At 41.3% G+C, this 23105-nt stretch overlaps 2 protein-coding genes across 4 annotated transcripts in view; one reads left to right on the top strand and one right to left on the bottom strand.

Annotated features, from left to right (window-relative positions):
- The window catches only part of LOC140197969 (protein mono-ADP-ribosyltransferase PARP14-like), a 104581-nt gene extending 85006 nt beyond the window's left edge, over nucleotides 1-19575 (bottom strand). Inside the window, exons 1-3 of one of the 2 annotated variants that reach the window (XM_072258657.1) lie at nucleotides 19314-19575; nucleotides 15030-15336; nucleotides 2276-2484 (exon numbers count right to left, since the gene is read on the bottom strand). In XM_072258657.1, the coding sequence (XP_072114758.1) occupies nucleotides 2276-2484; nucleotides 15030-15198 (378 nt within the window). In that variant the 5' untranslated portion in view covers nucleotides 15199-15336; nucleotides 19314-19575. The remainder of the gene's footprint in view (nucleotides 1-2275; nucleotides 2485-15029; nucleotides 15337-19313) is intronic. The other variant, XM_072258658.1, reaches the window with a different exon arrangement.
- The window catches only part of LOC140197970 (N-myc-interactor-like), a 58809-nt gene continuing 55190 nt past the window's right edge, over nucleotides 19487-23105 (top strand). The window contains exons 1-2 of one of the 2 annotated variants that reach the window (XM_072258660.1): nucleotides 19487-19760; nucleotides 21706-21765. In XM_072258660.1, coding sequence (XP_072114761.1) covers nucleotides 21709-21765 — 57 coding nt within the window. In that variant the 5' untranslated portion in view covers nucleotides 19487-19760; nucleotides 21706-21708. The remainder of the gene's footprint in view (nucleotides 19761-21705; nucleotides 21766-23105) is intronic. The other variant, XM_072258659.1, reaches the window with a different exon arrangement.

The raw sequence follows: 23105 nt of genomic DNA, 5'->3' as shown, positions 1-23105 counted from the left end.
GTAAGTTATCCCGTGATTAGGCAAGGATTAAATCAGGGGGTGCTAGGGAGAGTGGCTCGTTGGGCCGGAGGGGCCTATTCCGTGCTGTATCTCAATAAAAAAAATTGAAAAGAATAAATTCAAGATTCAAGAATGTTTCATGTCATTTCCAATCCACAAGTGTAAAGGAGAAAAAAAAATAATTGCCACTCTAGATCTCATGCAGCCTCCTCAGAAAGTAGAGGTGTAGGTGAGCCTTCCCGATTGCGTTCTGAAACCATGAGATGACGTGCAAGATGTGCACCCTCAGGAATTTCAAACTTCTCGCAGTTTGCACTGCTGTGCCGTTGATGTTAAGAGAGATATGACTGATGAGAGTTCTTCTGACGTCCATAACCATCTCCTTTGACTTGCTGACATTGGGGAAGAGGTTATTTGCCTGGCACCAGGCCTCAAGCTCTTCCACCTCCTCTGATTGTTGTTGGTGATGAGCCCCACCACGGTTATGTCATTCGGTGAACTTGACAATGTGATTACTCAGGTGTTTGGCTGTGTAGTCATGTATGAGCGGAGTGTGCAGCAATGAAACTTTTAAAAAATTATATAAGAAAATAAAATGTAACGCCCTGGTAAAGGATTCACTGTTAATGTAATAGTTTTTCTGTAGAAGCAGTGTTTGGGTTACGGTTAGAGGTACGGGTGCTTCGGAATGTGAGCAGTCCAATCAGGGGAGTGTTCTTTTTTTGTGTGCCTGACATCGTTCTGAGCTGGGGTCTTTTGTTTGGCAGGAGATGAAGAGAGAAGACGCTGGAGAGAACCGGTCGTAGTAATCGACCTGGTGGGGGACTGTGATTCGATGGTGGAAGGTCCAGAGGTCTACTGAGGACTGGTGAATGTGACTTTTGGAAGAGTTGAGCTCCAAATTGTGCACATTTGACTGTTTAATTATAATGGGCCTTTTTTTTCTTTTTTTTTACTGACCCTTTAGTTAAATTACCATTCATAAACATAATTCCTTTAATCACATGCAGCATGCTGTCTGTTGTTTCTTGGCACCGAGTTGTAACAGGGTAGCACATTACATAGCATTCACACAAACCAGGGTTTGGGGTGGGAGACATCCCAATCTCACTGATTTGGCGGGACCGGAGTGTGTATTCCCTAGATGTATGCAGCCCAAGGAAACCAGGGTTTCAAAAGTTAGAGGTTAAACTACTAATATGGAATAAAAATATGCATATTGATCTACCGTATACCACTCATTAGTAACTATGAATGTCTGAGCACATTGGCAACTGCTTGGTAACATTGAAGGTGACCACAGATATTTTCATCAAACAGCCTCACGTTCATATTTTCCATTAAGTTTCTTTGAGTAACTATTAGAGATCTGAACAATAAATGTCTGCAGAATAGGCAAAGCCAATTCAGCAATTGATCTCCAAAGCTGAAACTTACTAGGAAAAGGATCAGAAATATTATGGTGTGTATTTTAATATTAGATAAGTTAAGGCATTTTTCATTTTATCTGGTATAAAACGTCTGAGTATCATACACAAGGATCATTGTAAAACTAAATGACTAAGCAGAGGATTAAACAGAACATGAAGCATAGAAGAGAAAGAAAATTACAGTACAGTACACATTGTTGTGCTGACCCTTAAATCTACTCCAAGATCTACCCCAACCCTTCCCTTCTACATTTTTCTATCATCCGTATGCCTATCTAAAGAGTTTCTTAAATGTCTCTAATGTATCTGCCTCTAACAGCATCCTGGCAGGGCGTTCCATGCACTCACCACTGTAAAAAAAAACAATTACCCCTGACCTTCCCTCAATACATTTGTCCAGTTACCTAAACATTATGTACCCTTGTATTAGCCATTTCCGCCCTGGAAAAAAGAACTCTCTCTTTGCCCCTTATCATCTTGTGCACCTCTATCAAGTCACCTCTCATCCTACTTCACTCCAAAGAGAAAAGCCCTAACTCACTTAAGTTATCCTCATAAAACATGCTCTCTAGTCCAGGGATTGTCCTGGTAAATCTCCTAGGCACCCTCTCTAAAGCAGCCAGTCTGCATTCAATTTTGATAATGTTAATGCTTAAAATTCTACCTTTAAATTCCATGTAGTAATTTCTTCACGAAGAGAATGGTTAAAACTTATAAGATACACTTTATGTATTCTTACACATTTAGGTATGTTTCAAGCAGACGAGAAACATTTGACTTAAAATACATCTTCTTTGTAAAATAAGTCAACAATGTTTGGTACACTCATGTGAGAAATGAATTACCTGTTCACGTTCATTCTGTTTGCTTGAAGTGGTCAACAGTAAACTTTGTTCTACCGCTGGCCCTCTGTTGGTATCAGGTGTCGCTCCAATGGGGTTCACAGAACTTTCACTACCATTATCCCCCTCATAGATTGTAACGCGAAGACGGACTGGCTCTGGAGCTAGAAGCTGCACCATGTGGAACTCCCTTCTCGCAACATGTTTCTGCACTGATTATACAAGATAGACGTGAATCAATTTTGTTCAGCATCTCATAAGAATAACCAGCCATTACTCCTTAACAATTGGCTTACTACTTCCGGTGACAGCTGCCCTACTGCACTTTATTTCTTTTTGTTGCATTTCACTATTAAAATATGTTTGCAGAATTTTCTTAAGGGTTACATTATTTTCAGCTGGTTTACAGCAAGACCCAGAAATTAACCAAGCTTCACCTACCAAGGAGAAGTAACAATCCTGTCAGGAATTGGCTACCTCAAAATGGACAGTTCCCGACATCTTTCTTTCACCTGAAAGATGGTCCCATCATTAATTTCCTCAGTAACATCTGTGATATAACCAGCGACTAATCATTTAATCAAAAAGGTCACACCCTACTCTTGAGAGCAAGCCAAAGATGAGCAACTCTCCTGTATATTTTTTTTTAACAACTTAAAGGCTTCAGAGCGGATTGTGACAGAATGTTTATTGTTCCCTTGGATGAACACAGATGCAGTAAATACTCAAGCAGTTCAGTCTATATCGAGCATAGAGCAAAATGATTTTCACTGATAAAGGTGCATATCAGACAACAACATCTGGTAACTAAAACTCTAACAAACTTCTATAGATGTGTAGTGGAGGGTATATTGACTGGTTGCATCACTGCCTGGTATAGGAACACCAATGCCCTTGAATGGAAAATACTACAAAAAAAATGGATACTGTCCAGTCCATCCTGGGCAAAAAAGCCCTCCCCACCAGATGTGCACATCTACATGAAACACTATTACAGGAAAGCAGCATCCATCATCAAGGATCCTCACCAGCTCTTTTCTCACTGCTGCCATCAGGAAGGAGTTACAGGAGCCTCAGGAATCACACCACCAGCATCAGGCACAGTTATTACCCCTCAATCATCAGGTTCTTGAACCAAAGGGGATAACTTCATTCATTCTATCACTGAAATATTTCCACAACCTATGGACTCAATTTCAAGGGACTCTTCATCTCATATTCTCGATATTTATTGCTTATTAATTTATTATTTCTTTTCTCTTTTTTTTCTATTTACACAATTTGTTGGGGTTTTTTGTACACTGGTTGTTCGTTCGTCCTGTTGGGTATGGTCTTTCATTGATTCTATTGTATTTCTTGTATTTACTATGAATGTCCGCAAGAAAATAAATCTCAGGGTTACATATAGATGCTTTATTGATCCCAAAGGAAGTTACAGTGTCACAGTAGCATTACAAGTGGACAGATATACAAATATTAGAAGGGAAGCAAGAAAGAATTTTAAAAAACATTACCTCAAACAAGAGGGGGTCATCACTTCCCCAGCTATAGGTTGATTCATTATAGAGCCTAATGGCAAAGGGTAAAAATGACCCCATATAGCGCTTTTTGGAGCAGTGGAGGGTCTTTTGTTCTACCACAGCCTTCAGTGTGTCCAGTTTGACTACAACAGAGCCAGCCTTTCTAATCAGTTTATTGGGCCTGTTGGCATCACCCATGTTAATGTCATTGCCCTAGCACATCACCACATCGAAGATTGTACTGGTGACAACAGACTGGTAGAACATGTGAAGGAGAGGCCTGCATACTCCAAAGGACCTCAATCTCCTCAGGAAGTAGAGGCAACTTTGGCCCTTCTTGAACACAGCTTCAGTGTTGGTACTCCGCTCAAGTCTGTCATCTGGTTGCAGCTCCAAGTACTTCTAGGTCTTCACCACATCCACGTCTTCACTGTCAATTGTAACAGGGAGCAGTGCAGGCATAGTCTTCCTAAAGTCCATCACCATCTCCTTTGTCTTATACTGATACTGAGCTGCAGATGACTCTGCTTGCACTATTTGACAAAGTCCTCCACCAGGGCCCTGTATTCATCTTCCCGTCCTCCCTTTATACACCCAACAATTGCTAAGTCACCAGAGGATTTCTGCAGTTGACATGACTCAGTGTTGTATCTAAAGTCCGAAGTATACAGGATTTATGGTGACATATATATACTTTGATAATAAATTTACTTTGAACTTTGAAATGTATGATCAGTTGAACAAAGCTGGAACTATGCTGCAAAACTAAGACATAACAACAGAATTAGGCCATTCGGTCCATTTGGTCTGCTCTGCCACTCGATCGTGACTGATTTATTATCCCCTCTTAGCACCATTCTTCTGCCGCCTTCTTCCTATAATCTTCAATGCCTTTGCAAATCATGAATAAATCAACCTCTACCTTAAATATACCCAATGATTTGGCCTCCACAGCCAACTTCTGGTTAAGAACTTCCTTCTCAACTTTTTTCTACAGGAACATTCTTTTATTCTGAGGCAATGCCCTCTGGTCCTAGACCCTCTTACTACTGGAGGCATCCTCTCCACATCCACTTTATACAGGCCTTTTAACCTTCCATTGGTTTGAACAAGATCCCTCCTCAGCCCTCTAAACTCCAGTAAGTAGAGGCCCACCGCATCAAGTGCTCCTCATACAAAGTTCAAAGTAAATGCTTTAGCAAAGTATATATAAGTCATCATATACAACCCTGAGATTCATTTCCTTGTGGGCATACTCAACAAATCTCTAGAATAGTAACTCTAACAGAATCAATGAAAGACTGCCCAACAAGGGCATTCAACCAAAGTGCAGAAGAGAACAAATGCAAATATAAATAAATAAGCAATAAATAATGAGAACATGAAATGAAGGGTCTTTGAACTTGAGTCAATAGGTTGTGGGAACATTTCACTGATGAGCAAGTGAAGTTGAGTGAACCATTTCATTCCCTGGATCATTCTTGTAAACCTCCTCTAAACACTCGTTCCTCAACACTTCCTTCCTTAGATATGGGACTCAAGATTGCACACAATACTCTAAATGTGGCTTATACCGTCCTCCTCCAAAGACCTTTGGAAAATGGCATGTCTCTGACTCTTCCACCACACAAATTGCTGGATTGGAATCTGCCCAATAGATCACAGCTTGTCCTTTCAAGTTTAACTCCTTATAAATGCATGACACGTCATTCATTTCTTTCTGAAATTTTACTGTTACAAATGTGGTTTCATTCTAACAGATTTACTTACAATGACATAGACAGGCTATTTGGCTCACAGGCTATGGCAGCTTTTAGTTATTCAAGGATTCAAAAGATTCAAAGTACATTGATTATCAAAGTGTGTATGCAGTATACAACCCTGAGATTTATCTTCCTCAGAGACAGCCTCATAGAAACCAGCAAAGAAAACCATGAAACCATTCCCCCATGTGCAACAAAAACAATGGTGCTAATGGCAACCAACAAAAAAAAGAGCAAAAAATACAAATATAAAAACACAAGATCAAAAGAGTCCAGGTATATTCAGTTCAACTCCGTGCTTATTATCTGCAGGCCACCCTGATTCAAAATCCCCCAAAATAGCAACAAAACAAAAAGGAACAACCAGAAACCAGAAACACACCATAACATGAACTACAGAGTCGAACCCACAAACCACACACAGAACTTCAACACCATCCTCCGACAGTGTTGACAGAGAAAGAAACCATTTGAACATAGCAATCTTCCTTCAGGACCAGCAACTAAGAGGGAGAAAGAGACTGTCTCATGCAGATGCCATCATCCAGCAGCTGCAAATGAGAGGATGGCTGAACTCCCGCTTGCTTTCTGCTCACTCCGCGACGATTTCAATCTTCCCCACGGCTTTAACTGGTGAGAAATGGAGCTGATCAAGGGCTCGCGCCCCATCTCTAGTGAAGGCCACACACTTCACTTAAAGCCTCACGCAACCTTCTCAGAGACAGCAAAGCACCAGACCGCTCTATTGACCCGAAAGCACACCACCAAAATGTCAATCACAGGCTCCAACAGTAGCAGAACCACATTTGAAAGGAAAAGAATGAAAATAGTTTTGTAAACCATCTGGAGGATGTTGCCTTTGGTCACATTGGTCGCTGGCGCCATCTGGTGATTCTACCCCAATCCTTTATTTTCCTGTACTCCTTCAACTTATCTCTCTCCCCCTTAGACTATTCTTTTGGGAATTACCTTCATTATGGGGTAATTTACACTGGCAAAATCACCCATACACTGGCCCCTTTATTAGATACCCCCAACTGACAACCTGAACCTACTGATCAGTGATAAAAGTAATAGCAGGATGTGGAAATTCACCCAAAGTGCCTTCTTCATTCATAGTAAAAAGATCATGTTAATTAAGGAAATAGTACACTGACGGCAGAGTTTGGAATCTTCGGGCTACACAGTGATATGCTCAGTGGCCACTTTACTAGGTACATCCTGTACCCAATACCACTACTGAGTGTATGCTCATGATCTTGCGCTGCTGAGGCCCATCTACTTCAAGGTTCAACATGTCGTATGCTCTTCTGCATACTACTGTTGTAACAGGTTCCTGTCAGCTTAGACCATTCTGACCATTCTCCTCTGACCTCTCTCATTAACAAGGTGTTTTCACCCACAGAACTGCTTTACAGTGGATTTTTTTTTTTGTTTGTTGTTTTTTTGCACCATTCTCTGTAAACTCTAGAGACTTTGGCCTCTGGAGTATGTGAATGTCATTGGGAACCAGGAGAAAACCAAGTTTCCAGTAGAAGTCCATGCAGTCTCAGAAAAACAATGAACTCAGTACAGGCAGCACCCAAAGTCAGAGTTGAATATGGGTCTACAAAGTTGTGAAGCCCAACATCACCCTGACATCAATTACTGATTATTGCCAGAATTTCCTCGGAAAAATATACTGTGTTCTATTTTATCATTTAGCTTCTCATGCCTCTCTCTCTAGTTTTTTATTTTGCACTTCAATTTTGCATTAAAATTCCATCTGAACCTTCATGGCTTGCAAACACTGTCCTGCTTAAGACTGGTTTCATAAAGGTAATGGCTGCTTTGTTCATACAGCTCTAGCCTGCACTGGAACAACTCTTGATGTTTGGCTGACAGGGAATTTGTGTGCAAAATGTGGTCAGCTGGTGAGATCATCGTCCGGTGGGTTACAAACAAAACCTACACCACCCAGTACCAGCTATTGCAGAATCAGAATTGAGTTTAACATCACTGGCCTATGTTGTAAAATTTATTTTTTTGCGGCAGCAGTACATTGCAATATGTAATAGTAAAATCTATGAATTACAATAATATATAATAAAACATTAATTTAAATTAGTGCAAAAAGAGAGGAAAAAGTACTAAGGTGAGGTAATGAGGCAGACGTAAACTCAATGGTTCTTCACATGGCCCTGGATCACCTGGACAATACAAATACCTATGTAGGATGCTGTTCGTTGACTATAGTTCAGCATTTAACACCATCATTTCCACAGTCCTGATCGATAAGCTACAGAACCTGGGCCTCTGTACCTCCCTCTGCAATTGGATCTTCAATTTCCTAACCGGAAGACCACAATCCGTGTGGATTGGTGATAATATCTCATCCTCACTGACAATCAACACTGGTGCACCTCAGGGGTATGTGCTTAGTCCCATGCTCCACTCTCTCTATACCCATGACTGTACAGCTCAAATACCATCTATAAATTTGCTGATGATACAACCATTGTTGGTAGAATCTCAGATGGAGATGAGAGGGTGTACAGGAATGAGATACCAGCTAGTTGAGTGGTGTCGCAGCAACAACCTTGCACTCAATGTCAGTAAGACCAAAGAGCTGATTGTGGACTTTAGGAAGGGTAAGGCGAGAAAAAAATGAACCAATCCTCATAGGGATCAGAAGTGGGAAAGTGAGCAATTTCAAGTTCCTGGGTGTCAAGATCTCTAAGAATCTAACCTGACCCCAACATATCGATGAAGTTATAAAGAGGGCAAGGCAACGGCTATACTTTATTAAGAGTTTAAAGAAATTTGGTTTGTCACCTGAAACACTTAAAAACTTTTATAGGCGGGTACCATTGGAGAGCATTCTGACAGGCTGCATCACTGTCTGATATGACAGTGGTGGGGGAGAATCTACTGCACAGGACCTAAAGAGGCCACAGAAAGTTGTAAAATTAGTTAGCTCCATCTTGGGTACTAACCTGCATAGTCTCCAAGTCTTCTTCAAGGACCGGTGCCCCAGAAAGGCGACATCCATTATCGAGGACCTCTATCACCCAGGACAAGCCCTCTTATTGTTACTGTCAGGAAGGAAGTACAGAAGCCTGAAGGCACACACTCTGATTCAGGAACAGTTTCTTCCCCTCTGCCATAGAATTCCTAAATGGACATTGAACCCAGGAATATTACCTTACTTTTTCTTAAAATATATATTCCTTCTCTTTTTGCACTTTAATTTGTTTACTTTTTCTTTTCTTTTCATGTATTGCATTGTACTGCTGCTGCTCAGTTAACAAATCTCATGACACATGCTGGTGATAATAAACCTGATTCATGGATTCATTGTCCATTCAGAAATCTGATGGCGGACAGGAATAAGCTTTTCCTGAAACACTGTCTGTGTTCCCTCAGGCTCCTGTACCTTCTCATTGATGGCAGCAGTGATAAAAGGGCATGTCTTGGGTGATGGGGGCCCTTAGTGATAGATGCTGCCTTTTTGAGACATCACCTTTTAAAGGTGTCCTTAATGATGGGAAGGCTAGTGCCCATGATGGAGCTGCCCAAGTCAGCAATCTTCTGCAGCTTTTTCCGATCCCATACCATGGGCCCTCTGTACCAGATGGTGATGCAACCAGTTAGAATGCTCTCCAAGGTACATTTGTAGAAATTTGTGAATGCCTCTGGTGACATACCAATTCAGCTCACACTCATAATGAGATATAGCCACTGTCATGTCTTCTTTGTAAATGCATTAATATGTTGGGCGCAGGGTAGATGCTGAGAGGCATTAACATCCAGGAACTTGAAACTGCTATGGTAATATGGACTATCAACAGATTAAAGTAAACAATTCTCATCAAACTTGTTTAGAGCAATTCAAAATCAACAATGTCATTGCATCACTAGACCAATATCACCTTCTTTAATTAATTGCAATACAAAAGGGGTCAGAGTCATCTTATCAATTCCATTCCCTTTTTATTTCTCTTAAGCAGCTTATTCTCCCTCACATGCACCTTTAATTTTTTTAAGCATTTCATCATCATCATTATGTGCCATGTCACATTGACGCAGACAGTCATTGTCTCATGACCATCTTGTTCTTGCCAACTTTTTTTCGACAGAAGTGGTCTGCCATTGCCTTCTTCTGGGCAGTGGCTTTACAAGATAGATGACACCTAGCCAGTATCAATACTCTTTTAGGGATTGTCTGTCTGGCATCAGTGGTCACATAACCAGGACTTATGACCATCCACCACCTTCTCCCATGTCTTCACGTGACCCTGATCAGGGGGGCTGAGCAGGTGCTACACTTTGCCCAAAGGTAACCTTCAGCCTAGCAGAGAGAGGAGCTCCTTACACCTCCTTTGGTCGAGACGTATCCCCACCCCACCCCTTTCAGCAATTACCTACACTGAAAGGGAATTTACAGTAACCACTTAACCTAGCAGTATGCTCCAGATATGTGACAGGAAACCAGAGAACCTGGGGAAAACCAAAGGAAAGATCATGCAAATGCCACACTGATGGTACCCAAAATCAGGAATGAACTCAGTTCACTGATGGTATGATGTAGCAGCCCTACATGTCGTACAACCGTGCCACTTTCAAAGCTTATACAACAGTACAGCACAGGGACAGGCCCATCAACCCATGATGTTGTGCCAAACTAATTAAACCAGTAATTAAATGCCTAACTAAATTCACCCCTTCTGCCTCCACAATCTCTATTCCTCCATTCTTTGCAAATTCATGAGCTTTTCTAAGAATCTCTTAAATGTCTCTATTGTATTTGCATCCACTCCTTCCCATGGAAGTGCATTCAGGGACTCACCACCCTAAAATACTTGCCCCACCAACCTGAAGTTACCCACCTCTGATCTTAAATACGAGGCCTCTGTTGTTAGGCACTTCAACCCTAGGAAAAATATTTTTTTCTAATCATTTATTCCTAACACTCCAGATCGGGCACCTGATCAAGCACAATTGTAAGAGCTCCTGTGACAGATCTACTGTGGTGAATCAAGAAAGAGGTCCATTGCCACCTTTTGGAGTTTCTAGGAACATGCAATGAAATATGCTACACACGAACACACGGTTATCAAAATAAAATTAAGTGAGTTAATTTCCAGTGGAGATACGAGAGATTGCTGGTCGGTGGCATAGTGGCACCCACAGTGGACTTTGAGGCAAGTGGTCCCAGGTTCGAATCTGGCTGGCTCCATCCATGTTGAGTTGAGCATCAAGCTAGCAACTTGGCCTTGTAAAAACAGACAAATTGTAAAGTGGAAAGGCTGCCGCCCAATGCACCACAAGGCACGGAGATAGACAACAACCCGAGAGATTGCAGATATCCGGATCTGTGACAAAATACAAGCTAATGTTAGAACTCAATGGGTCAGTCAGCATCAGTGAAGCCTTTGTCAAGACCCTACATCAGGGTAATTCCAATGTTGTTTTTCATTGTTGATTTCTCATGTGTCCTGTAGATTTAACAGTATTGCCTACAACATTCTGTGTGCAAATTCTTTTCCATCTTCACAACAAAGAAACACTACACACAAGCACATGCCTGCATGTTGCCTATGATATACAAAGTCCATACAGTAGAATGGCTCACAAGTATTCTCCTTGAGGGTGGGGGTGTATGTATATATGTTTTTTATAAAGCTAACAATGCTTCAAGTCCGATTCACTGATCTATTGGCGATGGGGAGGGAGCTCATTTGTAGCGAGGACTGGGCCTCCAGCCGTGGTGTTGCCTGCTTTACGGCTGCCAGGAGAGAGGTGTTGAAGCCTGTGTATTCCATCTATGGTGGTGACCAGTCTGGAGATGGTGCTACCCCTTCTTCACACCCCCCCAGTGCACGCTCAGCAGCAGACGAACTGTATTGTGGGTGACTGCAGATTTCTGCAGCATTCATGGACTCAGGGTCTGGACTCTATTTTTGTGTGGTTGCATTTTACTAATACCTTACATGTGCTTGCTATCTCGTATGTGTTACGCGTGCTTTGTGCTGTGTGTGACTGTTGGTACGATGTTTTGCACCTTGGACCTGGAGGAATGCTGTTTCGTTTGGCTGTATTCTTGGGTATTTATGTATGGTTGAATGACAATTAAACTTGAATTGAATTGAATAAGGTGTCCAAGGTACCATTGCTTAACCAGTTTTTCCATGTAACCAGATTAATCAATTAAGAAATCAGTGTGGCAGTCAAAGATGATAAAGATCTTTGCTGGATGGGTGATGGAGATGGATGAGATGAAACCATTCATGAGTATAGTGGTGCTATTATTGATCTTCTTCACGATGTGGGAGATCAATAAACATCTCACAGTATTGTAACCCAATCCTTCATGCTACTCTCCTGCAGCCAGGCATTCCCAACCTTTTTATGCCATGAACCTTTAACACCGAACAAGGGCTCCATGGACCCCAGGTTGGGAACCTCTGGCCGAAGCTCTTTCTTACTATTCTACATCATAATGTCACTTAATGGCTTCTTAGATGCTTGGAAGTAAAGAACCTTTCTCGTTCACTATATCATCAGAGCCTTAAAAAGTTGGGATGCCTTTTCCCATTTCCAACTGACCCTGTCTTGTTGCTCCCTCTCCCAAACTGGGAAGATGGGGAGAATAAGTTCTAATGGGAATATTGTAGAATTAGCGTGGGTGGGTGGTTGATGGCCAGCATGGAGTTGGTGTACCCGACCGCCTGGTTCCTTGCTATTTCCTGATATCTATTATAGAATGGTTACAGCATGGGAGGAGGCCTTCCATACAGCCTGCTATCCATTCTCATTCCATATAACAGTCATCCAGCTAACATTACTCCCCCACATTCTCCGTATAGCTCTATAAAATATCTCTGTTCACATTTTCATCCAGCTATTTTCTTAAGGTTCCAGTTTAATCTTCCTCCACTACTGCTCTTGAAGTTGTACTCCAAGGCCAAGCCACTCTTTTAACAACTTTCAGTTTTCTCTCCAGTCACCTTCATTCTGCATCTCTTGGATCTGAACAATTCCTCTCCATCCATATTCTTTGTGACTTTATACACCTCTGTCAAAATTCTTTGCCAACTCCTCTGTTGCAAGGGGAGCAACTCCAACGTAGCGCCAGAACTGATCCAAAAATCAAACAAAGCGATTGCTGCCTGCCTGTGACCATATGGACTGTTATACTTGCCTGACACGCCCACAGCTCCAATCATTACTAATTAGGGATCAAACTCTTTATTCAATCCTTTCTTTGCAATTAGCAAACTTACAAGTAAGCATTAATGAGTATTATTGAGCATTATCTCAGTGGTCAGCAAAGATATGACCTCCGCCGGTCCCAAGCTACAAACTGCCCAGAAATAAGCATGAATACGTAACTTATCCCCTTTGCTTTTACCTCATTCCCACTCATGTGACTAGTTACCAGAATAAACATAACGCAGCACAGTACCCCCAGCTCCTACACCCAGCTTCTCCAGTCTGTCCCTCAAAATAAGGCAACTCAACCTTGGAATAAGTTTGGTAAATTTCTTCCACACCCTCTCCAGAAGTACAGCAATTTCCTAGAGAATAGCACCTAAAAATAGACACAATAAACCATTTAAATTGTTTTATGAAGTTTCCTCATTACCTCCTTACTTTAATTATATTTACTAACTTAGTTGTGGTAATATTTTGTTTCATGTGCTGTGTATTGTGGGTGCACTATGGTCTGGAGGAAAGATGGTTCGTTTGGTTGTATATATGTACAGTCAGATAACAATAAACTTGAACTTGTATAGTAATCTGAGGCATGATCTGTTGTTTGGACAATATAAATGCCGGCCCAGATAGACTGGAAAGGCAGAGTGTCGGGACCGGAGACAAGGGTCTGGCCGATTTTGCTTGCTCCCCTGCGATGTTTACCTCCTTCTCCACGGTGAGGCTGTGAGTCTGCCCCAGCAGCTGTGCCTCGCAGCAATTTGCCCCGCTAATATGATGAACTGAGACTGGGGCTTGGGCCTACTCCAGGGATTTGGATCCAGGGACTCAATTTGGTTCGGAATGCTGTTGCTTGCTTCTATTGTTTGCATCATTTGTGTTTCTCCCCTTTTTCTATGCTTTGGGCATTGACCTTTTTTTAAAATGGGGTTCTTTTGGATTTCTGCTTTGTGGCTCCAGACAAATTTCAAGGTTGTATAATTTATACATTCTTTGATAATAAATGTACATTGAATCTTTGGAATACTTCTGTCTAAACCTAATATCCCATTTGCTTTATTTTGACTACTTGCATGATCAGTCTTTTTGATGTCACTTTTAATGCAGTGTCTTTTCCCATGGTGTTTTTTAATCTGAACATGGCCTAAGGTATCTCAATGTTGTAGCTTTAAACATTAATTTGATGCTGTGCCTCCTAAAGAGATATTGGAACAGATAATCCATTCACTGAGAAAAGAAGCAGGATTGAAGCATCAATTTAAAGGTAAACTGAGTGAATGGAAGGATAACGGATTCCAGGAGGAAATTCAAGTGCTTGGTCAACCAAGCTGAATGCATAGCTAGTATGCAATGGAGAAAATAATTAAGGGAATGCATCAAAGATAAAAAATAAAGGTAAAATGGAGAAATATGAAAAAGAGGATGAGGATTTTTAAATCTAGGCATTGCTAACTGGTAGTCAATACAAGTAAAATTACTGATTAAGCTTATTGGGGGTTAGGGAATGGGCAGCAAGGTTTTGGATGACCAAGATTAGAATGAGGGAGGAGAGCCAGAGGCAAATAACAAAAATTCTGCAGGGGAGAGTTAGGTCTGTAGTATTTGTTGCCACTGGCAGCTGTGGTTATATTTGGGTATATTTGAAGTAGAGGTTAATAGATTCTTGACAGGTCAGGGCTTGAAGGGATACAGGGAGAAGGCAGGAGATTGGGATTGGGAGGAAAAAAAATGGATTAGCAATGACAGAAGGGTGAAACAGTCTTCATGGGCCAAATAGCCTAATTCTGCTCTTGTGGTTCTATTGGATCTGAGGACTGAAACTCATCTGGGAAAATGGAGAAAATCTAGGGCTTTGTTAGACAGGTGACAGAATGAGGACCTCCTTTGATGTCAGTCAGTTCCTTTGCGGTATTTATTTCTTCTACAGCTCTGCTATGAATTGTGAATCCTGAATCTGCAAACTTGGAGGTGAGGGTCCATCTAACCCAGCCCAAGTTTGATACTGTTGGAAATCCCCTATTAAGCAATGGCACCAGTGTAGAAACTGTGTCTGACTGAATTCCAGAAAGAAAAAGATAAAAACAAAAATAACTCCCTAAGTATCATTATGTCCCCTAAACATCACACAACCAGCACCAAAGGCAAACCACCAAATTACATTAAAAAAATTAACCAACATTAGTTCAAGTAGTAATTAATTATGGGTAGTGTTCCAATATTTATATACCAGTTATAACATAATGCAATTTTTATTGTCTTTACAAAATAAATTCTTACCTTTTTCACTTTCAAAGTACACCAAGAATTTTGTTGGATCAGCGTGAGCTTTAATCTCACATTCATCGCCCCCAGATTTCTTCTTGCTTTGAAAATAAATGGCTAGTTTATTTTTAACTGAGTCAAAACTGACGGGCAGTCCTTCCACTAACAATGGGAATCCAGGCATCCTTTGACTGAGAGCAACAGTCCAGCTTTGATTCCACTGGATTTCAATAGGATTATTTTGGAAAGATGAGAGTCCAACAGTTTGAAGACAATATTTGAAGGCTTCACTGTACAAGTAGTTTCTGTGTGTGCTGTATCACTGAAAGTGAAAGAAAATAATGAGGATGAATCAGTGAGAAGTTCCAGATTCTGTAATTTGAAATATTTCAATAGAATCTTTTGTTCCCATTCTGGAGAGAGACTTGAAGGATTATTTCAATCTGGACAGTGTCTAGTTGGTTAACTAAGAGCACAGGGCTGGAGAATATCATTAACACAAGAAATTCCCCAGATGCTGGAAATCCAGAATTACACTCACAAAATGCTGGAGGAACTCAGCAAGTCAGGAGGGAAATAGACAGTCGAGATTTCAGGCCAAGACCCTTCACCAGTACTGGAAAGGAAGTGGGAAGAAGCCGGAATAAGATGGTGGGGGAAGGGGAAGGAGCACAAGTTTGAGGGGTAGAGTTTGAAACCAGGTGAAATAGAAGGTAGGTGAGTGGGAACAAAGTGAAAAGCTGGGAGGTGATAGGTGGAAAAAGCAAAGGGTTGAAGAAAAAGGTATCTAATTGGAGAGTAGATCATGGGAGAAAAAGAAGGGTGGGGCACCAGGGGAGGTCATATACAGATGAGGAGAAGAGGTAAAAGGGGAGCCAGATGGGGAGTGGGGGGAAAATTACTGCAAGTTAGAGAAATTGATGTTCGTGCCATCATTGCTCTTCACATTTAAAATGGGGCGGTAATGCGATCACCACTGAGTGTGCATAAGTCCAGGAGCAGAGGGGCACAGACCATGAGCAGAAGGATGGAATTAGATTAAATCAGCATTATGGTTGACATAGACATAATGGGCTGAGGGACCTGTACAGTATAGAAACAGATCTATATTCTCTGTAACATGTCAGGGTATCATTCCAATTTTACTTGTTCTTACCACGAGCCAATTTACTTACTGGCTTGTTACGCCACTGGTGTTTAAAGCAGCAATGAAGGTGCATAACAATTTTGTTTTATTAGTCAGGGTTGTCAGCCCCGAGCTGAACATGAGGGACCAGTGGACCACTCTTCATTTGGCCTCTACCCTTTGACCTGTTTGGCACGGATGATTCTACCAAGAGCCAAAGCACAAGCCCCTGACTCCAGCCAGCATAGCTGTCTGGGTCACTGAGGCACGCAAGCCTCCAAACCCCACAACAAGGTTGTGGTCCTCTTGGAGAACCACAAGCTAAACTCTGCATTTACACTTAAGTGATGCAGAGTGTCAATCAGCCAAGGGTCTGATAAGATACAGCTCCCAATGAACAACCAATGCACTTCCCTGACTGCCTGTAGCCTATGGCTTGACTGTACTAATCCTGTGTCATTTGAGCTGCTTTTAAGATAAAATCCCATTGTCACGAAAAATAAAAAAAACTGCAGAATTCTCTTTGATTTAACACTTTTCACATTTCTCTTCTCCTGCTGTTCAGAACAAACTAAAATTCAACTCTGTTTCCAGGAAAAGAAATCTATCAAACATTGAAAGGGCCAGATAGAGTGGATATGGAGAAGATGCTTCCGACAGTGGGGTAATCTAGGACCAGAGGGGACAGTCTCAGAATAGAGGAACATCCGTTTAAGACAGAGATGTGGGAAAATTTCTTCAGCTCGTGTGTGATGAATCCGTGGAACTCACTGCCAAGCCAACTGTGCAGGCCAAGTCATTATGTATACTTAAGGCAGAGGTTAATAGATTCTTGATTAATCAGGGTGTCAAAAGTTATGGGGAGAAGGCAAGAGAAAGTGGGTTGAGAGGGATAATAATCAGCCATGATGGAATGGTGGAGCAGACTTGATGGACCAAATAGCCTAGTTCTGCCTCTATGTATTACGGCCTTCCGGGATTGAGGATGAATTATGGGGCTATATAATCACATTAATGCAAGTAGGCATGGGGCAAGACCAAAAAGCTGGCTGGGGACTTCAGAAAGGGGAAGAAAGGGAACACACACCAACAGAGGGGGAGAGAGTAAGCAATTTCAAGTTTCTGGATGTGAATATTTCTGAGGACTTAACCTGGTCCCAACATATCAATGCAGCTATAAAGTAAGAGAGCAGCTATATTTCATCAGGAGTTTGAGGAGATTTTGTATATCACCTAAAACACTCAAAAATGTCTACAGATATAGCGTGAACAGCATTCTGATTGGCTGCATCAACATCTGGTATGGGGAGGGGGGCTACTACACAGGATCGAAGTAAACTGTTAAGAGTTGTTGAATTAGTCAGCTCCATCATGTGTACTAACTCCACAGTATCGAAGACATCTTTAAGGAGCAGTGCCTCAAAAAGGAAGTGTCCATCAGTAAAGACCCCCACCACCCAGGACATGCCCTCCACTCATTGCTACCATCAGGAAGGAGGTACGGAAGACTGAAGACACACACTCAATGATTCAGGGCCAATTTCTTCCCCTCTTCAATCCAATTTCTGAATGGGCAATGAACCCATGAACGCTATCTCACTAATTTTAGTTTCTGTTTATGCACTATAATTTAATGTGGTTATGTATGTATGTACCTAAATTTGCAGTTTTTTCTTCTACATTATCAATGTATTGCATTGTACTACTGCCGCAAAGACAACAAATTTCACAACATATGCCTGTGACATTAAACCTGACTCTGATAACACAAAGAAGAAAGCATTGCTAAACAGCAGAGGCGAGGAACTTGCATAACAAGTCAGATTTTACTAATGGACAAAGACAACCTGAGCCCTAGCACAGATTTTTTTTTGTCTTCTGCAATTCTCTGAACTTCTCCCTCTTTCCCAGTTCCGCTAAGGGCTCTGTATGCTGACCCTGCTTCTCTTTCCACAGACATGCTGGTGATTGCAGCATTTCCTGTTTTTAACTTAAGATCATCAACATCGCCAGTCCTTCAAACTTTCATGTAATACAAGTCCAAAACTCTTCAGCCATTATTAGACTGAAATTAGATCACAGCACATAGAAGAGTACAGCACAGTAAAAGGCCATTCAGCCCACAATACCCGTCTCAAACTCACTGCAGAATTTAACTGAATCCTTTCCGCCTGCAATTGATCCATTTTCCTCCATTCCATTTGACAGCTTCTTAAATGCCAATGCTATGAGCTTCCACCAATCCCTCTGGCAACCCATTCCAAACACTTATCACTCTCTAGTGTAAAAAAAACCTGCCCTGCACATCTCCTTTAAACGTTTCCTCCACTCTCCTTAAATGCATGTCCTCTAGTCATTGGCATTTCAACCCTGGGAAAAAGATCCTCTCAAAATATTGAAGACTTCCATCAAGCCTCCCTCCCTAGCTTCTGAGAAAACAACCCAACTTTGTCCAACTTCTCCTGATAGTTCATACGCTCCAATTCAGGCAGCATTCTGGTAAACCTCTTCTGCACCACCCTATCTAGTTGTGTGGCCACTTTCAGGTTGGTATGAACTTGGACCCCAAGATCCCTTTGGACATCGGTGCTGTTAAGGTCCTTTTGCACGATCCCCTATATTTGAACTTCGAAACCGCAACACCTCACACTTGTTTGGATTAAATTCCATAAGATTAGTAAGTAAACAAAATTCACAACATTGACAAACTGAAAGCAACATGGCAGAGGAACTCAAGCAATATACACAAAAATTGCTGGTGAACGCAGCTAGCCAGGCAGCATCCATAGGAAGAGGTACAGTCGACACTCAACAGGTCAGGCAGGTACGGAAGAAGGGTCTCAGCCCAAAACGTCGACGGGTTTCTCCTTCCCATAGATGCTGCCCGACCCGCTGAGTTTCTCCAGCATTTTGCGCAAATTGCTTTGGATTTCCAGCATCTGCAGACTTTCTCGTGTTTGTGATTTACAAATTTATCCGCGTGGAATCAGTTGGTAAAGAAAGCATCAGTTTGGCCAAAACTTTTACACGCCCAACTTTGAACACAAAGGTGAAGGATTAGGAAATTTTCGCAATCAGCTACAGAGTCCCTTACTTTCACTTTACCCCTTAGTAAGTTGTTAACAAACAAATTAACAAAATACATCAATATTAGATTCAAAATTTATACCAACCTCTACATTAAGAACAAGATCCTCCAGAAAAGTCCCAATGGCAAGGTGACAGAGGCTGGGGTCCGAACTGCCAAGCCGCCAAGCCGCCGGCTCCGGACCCTTCCTACACTGCGTGCATGAACTGCTCTGACTGCTGTCACTTCCGGAAAACAACTCTGTCTCTGAGGTCTAATCACGAATAACAGGCTGCCCTCATCTTCCTGGTATGACCGCTCGTGTAAAAAAAACCCCTTCAATTAATATTCCATATCACAAACACTTTATCAAGAGTTGCTGGGTGTATCCGCATCTGTTTCCTTAAAAGAACGTACTGTAGAGTTCTGCTAGATCAGGTGATTTCCAGTTAGAGCTAGAGCATTATAGAAAGTGAAAGCATTTCGACGACTTTTACAAACCGCCGGCATTGCTGAAGACAACCGTTTGCAAGCTTCTACGGTCGAAACGCAGGTCTGTATTCTCTGCAACATTTCAGCTCTTGGACTTGAGGGCAAAAATTAAGAAAAGAATAACGAGTCAGGACTCCAAAGGATTGCTGAAGTGCTCATAAACATTGACCGCGTTTACAGGCAATATTAAACACTAAAACATACGATTGTAATGATTTCCATAGTTTGCATTTTTAGTCTTATTAAAAAATTGAGGAATGACATTCGGCTTCAACAGTACACTCTTTATATTCTATAACCAATGTTTTTAATTAGTATATAAGCATGCATGTCATAATGTCGACAGTTTCCGGGTAATAAAAATGTTTGGTTGCGGATACAATAAGGTCTTTTAAGAGACTCCAGGATAGGTTCATGGAGCTTAGAAAAAATAGAGGGCTATGGGTAACCCTAGGTAATTTACATGTTCGGCACAGCATTGTGGGCTGAAGGGCCTGTATTGCGCTGTAGGTTTTCTATGTTTGAACTTTAATGGTGTTCCGCCATGTCATTCACCCATATTTGTAGATGGTTCAAAAGATCCAAAGATCGTTCAGGTGTTTCGGTTTATGCTCCAAAGTTTCGGGTGACTTAACAAAAGATTGTTATGCTGTACAAAGTATAGGTATTTCTGTCTGAGATGGTTGCTAATATTTTATTAATATCTGGGTTGAAGAAATACGCTCTGGGTATGTACTTCCGTGGTCTGATTTAAAACAGATATTTCAAATTGTAGGCTAGACGTTCTTTTGAGATTGGACGGTATCTGTTGAGGGTCCGGTGTCATGACTTGTATAGCCAGTTCATAGGCTTTCCTGCCCATGTTCGGGTTGAAAGCAACGAGGTGGCAGACTTTCTAGTCAAGCAATCACTTAAAATTAAGGATGTAAATGTGATGCCTTTGCATAAGGGCGAGGTAAAACTATTATTATGAAGTCTATTCAATCACTGTGGCAACAAAGTTGGAATAATGAAAAGACAGGATGGCATTTGTATCAAATTCAGATGTTGATGGGAACTCAGCTGGAAGATGGGTATAAAAGGAGGGAAGTTATACTTGCGCCTTTACGTATTGGGCGTACTAGGTTGATTAATTCCATGTTCAGAATTAATATGTGATATGGCCAGTTGTAGGGAGTGTAATTGTCAAGAAATGGTGCAGTTTGAATGCAGTTCCTTTGAGGTGCAAAGGAAATATCTAATTGCTAAATTAAGATCTTTGGCACAGACACAGTTTAACATAGAAAGTTTATTAGGATATCACTGCCATAGTAATGCGTATAAGTATATATTTGACTTTTTGAAAAGCATTTGACTTTTTGATATTAAGTTATTTTAGTGAGTAGACTTCTTGTCTCTTTGCTCCACGGTCCAACTTAGTAGGTGGTGGTAAAGCACCTTATATTGGTCTGCCAACCACCTTTAAACTTTACAAGAAGGAGAAGGCGCAAGTGTATATATGTGTGTGATGGAATGTATTGTCAAATAATTAACATATACTACTTTGTTTGGGTTAAGTTGTTCTCTGATCTTGGCAATCCATTTTGAGGAAACAAGATCTGAGAACAACTGAACCCAGGCTACACATTTTCTGAGTTATTTCCATAGACTACATCAGTGTTAGCTTGCTCCCGTAATCAGAACCTTTTGTTAGCTTTTGGCCAGAAGTCATGATAAAGTTGACCCAACAACCTATCCAATCCTGGCCTTAGTTGTGTCCAGATTAGTTTACTGAGGCTGAACATCTTTGGCAGTTAATAGAGGACTGACCAGAATGATTCTAAATTGACAGATAGATTTTATCATTTAATCCAGACACAAATTGAACCAGGTTCACAAACATGAAAGACTTTATTTCCTCACCCATTTCATTTCTGACACACTATATGCATGTTTTTTTTTGTCTTTAACTAAGCAACTTAGTTAATATCTATGAATGTTAATGTTGTTATTTTTCTTTGAATCAGGGTATGGATGACTCTAATGAACCCCAGCCACTAAATGATGATAATGACAGCGCAAGTTTTGTAAGTATAGAATTCAAAAAAAGTATTGTGTTAAATTTATTTTCATTAAGCTTTAAACTAAAACCCAAAATGTTTAAATATGCTGGGTCACCATGCTAAAACATAACATGAAAGTACACAGCAGCACATACACAAAATGCTGGAGGATCTCAGCAGTCAGGTGCCGCACATGAGGCTGCTTAGCAAGTTCAGAGCCCATGGTATGACGGGAAAGATACTAGCATGGCTAAAGCAGGGGCTGATTGGCAGGAGGCAAAGAGTTGGGAGTAAAGGAAGCCTTTTCTGGTTGTCTCTCGGTGATTAGTTGCGTTCCACAGGGTTATGTGTTGAGACCATTCTTTTTAACATTATGTATCAATGACTTGGATTACAGAATTGATGGCTTTGTTGCATAGTTTGCAGACGATACAAAGATGGGTGGAGGAGCAGGTAGTATTGAGGAAGTAAGGAGGCTGCAGAAGAATTTTGACAGACTAGGAGAATGGGCAAAGAGGTAGCAAATGGAATACAGTGTTAGGAAGTATATGGACATGCACTTTGGTGGAAGAAATGAAAAGGAAGACTTTTTTTTCTAAATGGAGAAAAAATGGAGGTGAGGAAGGCAAATGTGATGTTGGCATTCATTTCAAGAGGACCAGAATATAAAAGCGAGGATGTAATGTTGAGGCTTTAAAAAGCACTGGTGAGGTCTCACTTGGAATATTGTGAGCAGGTTTGTGCCCCTTAGAAAGGATGTGTGACTCTGGAGGAGGTTCACGAAAATGATTCCAGGATTGAGTGGCTTGTTATATAAAGCATGTTTGATGGCTCTGGGCCTGCATTCACTAGAATTCAGAAGAATGAGGTCTGACCTAATTGAAACCTAACAAATGGTAAAAGGCCTTGATAGAGTGGATGTGGAGAGGATGTTTCCTATGGTAAGAGAGTCTGGGACCAGAGGACACAGCCTCAGAATAGAGGGGCATCCTTTTAGAACACAGGTGAGGAATTTCTTTAGCCAGAGAGCGGCGAATCTGTGGAATTTGTTGCCACAGACAGCTGTGGAGGCCAAGTCTTTATGTATATTTAAGGTAGAGGTTGGTAGGTTCTTGATTGGTCAGGCCATGAAGGGATACAGGGAGAAGATAGAAGATTGGGGCCGAGAGGAAAAACTGATTGGCCATGATGAAATGGCAGAGCAGACTCGAAGGGCCAAATGGCTATATTCTGTTCCTATATCTTATGGTCTTATCTATGAAAGTGAATAAACAGTCGATGTTTTGGGCTGCGACCTTTCTTCAGGACTGAGAAGGAAGGGAGAAGATGCCTGAAAAAAAGGTGGGGGGAGGGGAAAGAGGCTA

This window comes from Mobula birostris, chromosome 5 (genome assembly GCF_030028105.1).
Source record: "Mobula birostris isolate sMobBir1 chromosome 5, sMobBir1.hap1, whole genome shotgun sequence".
NCBI lineage: Eukaryota > Metazoa > Chordata > Chondrichthyes > Myliobatiformes > Myliobatidae > Mobula > Mobula birostris.
The sequence above is the reverse complement of the archived record's forward strand: the minus strand, read 5'-3'. Positions and strand labels throughout refer to the sequence as shown.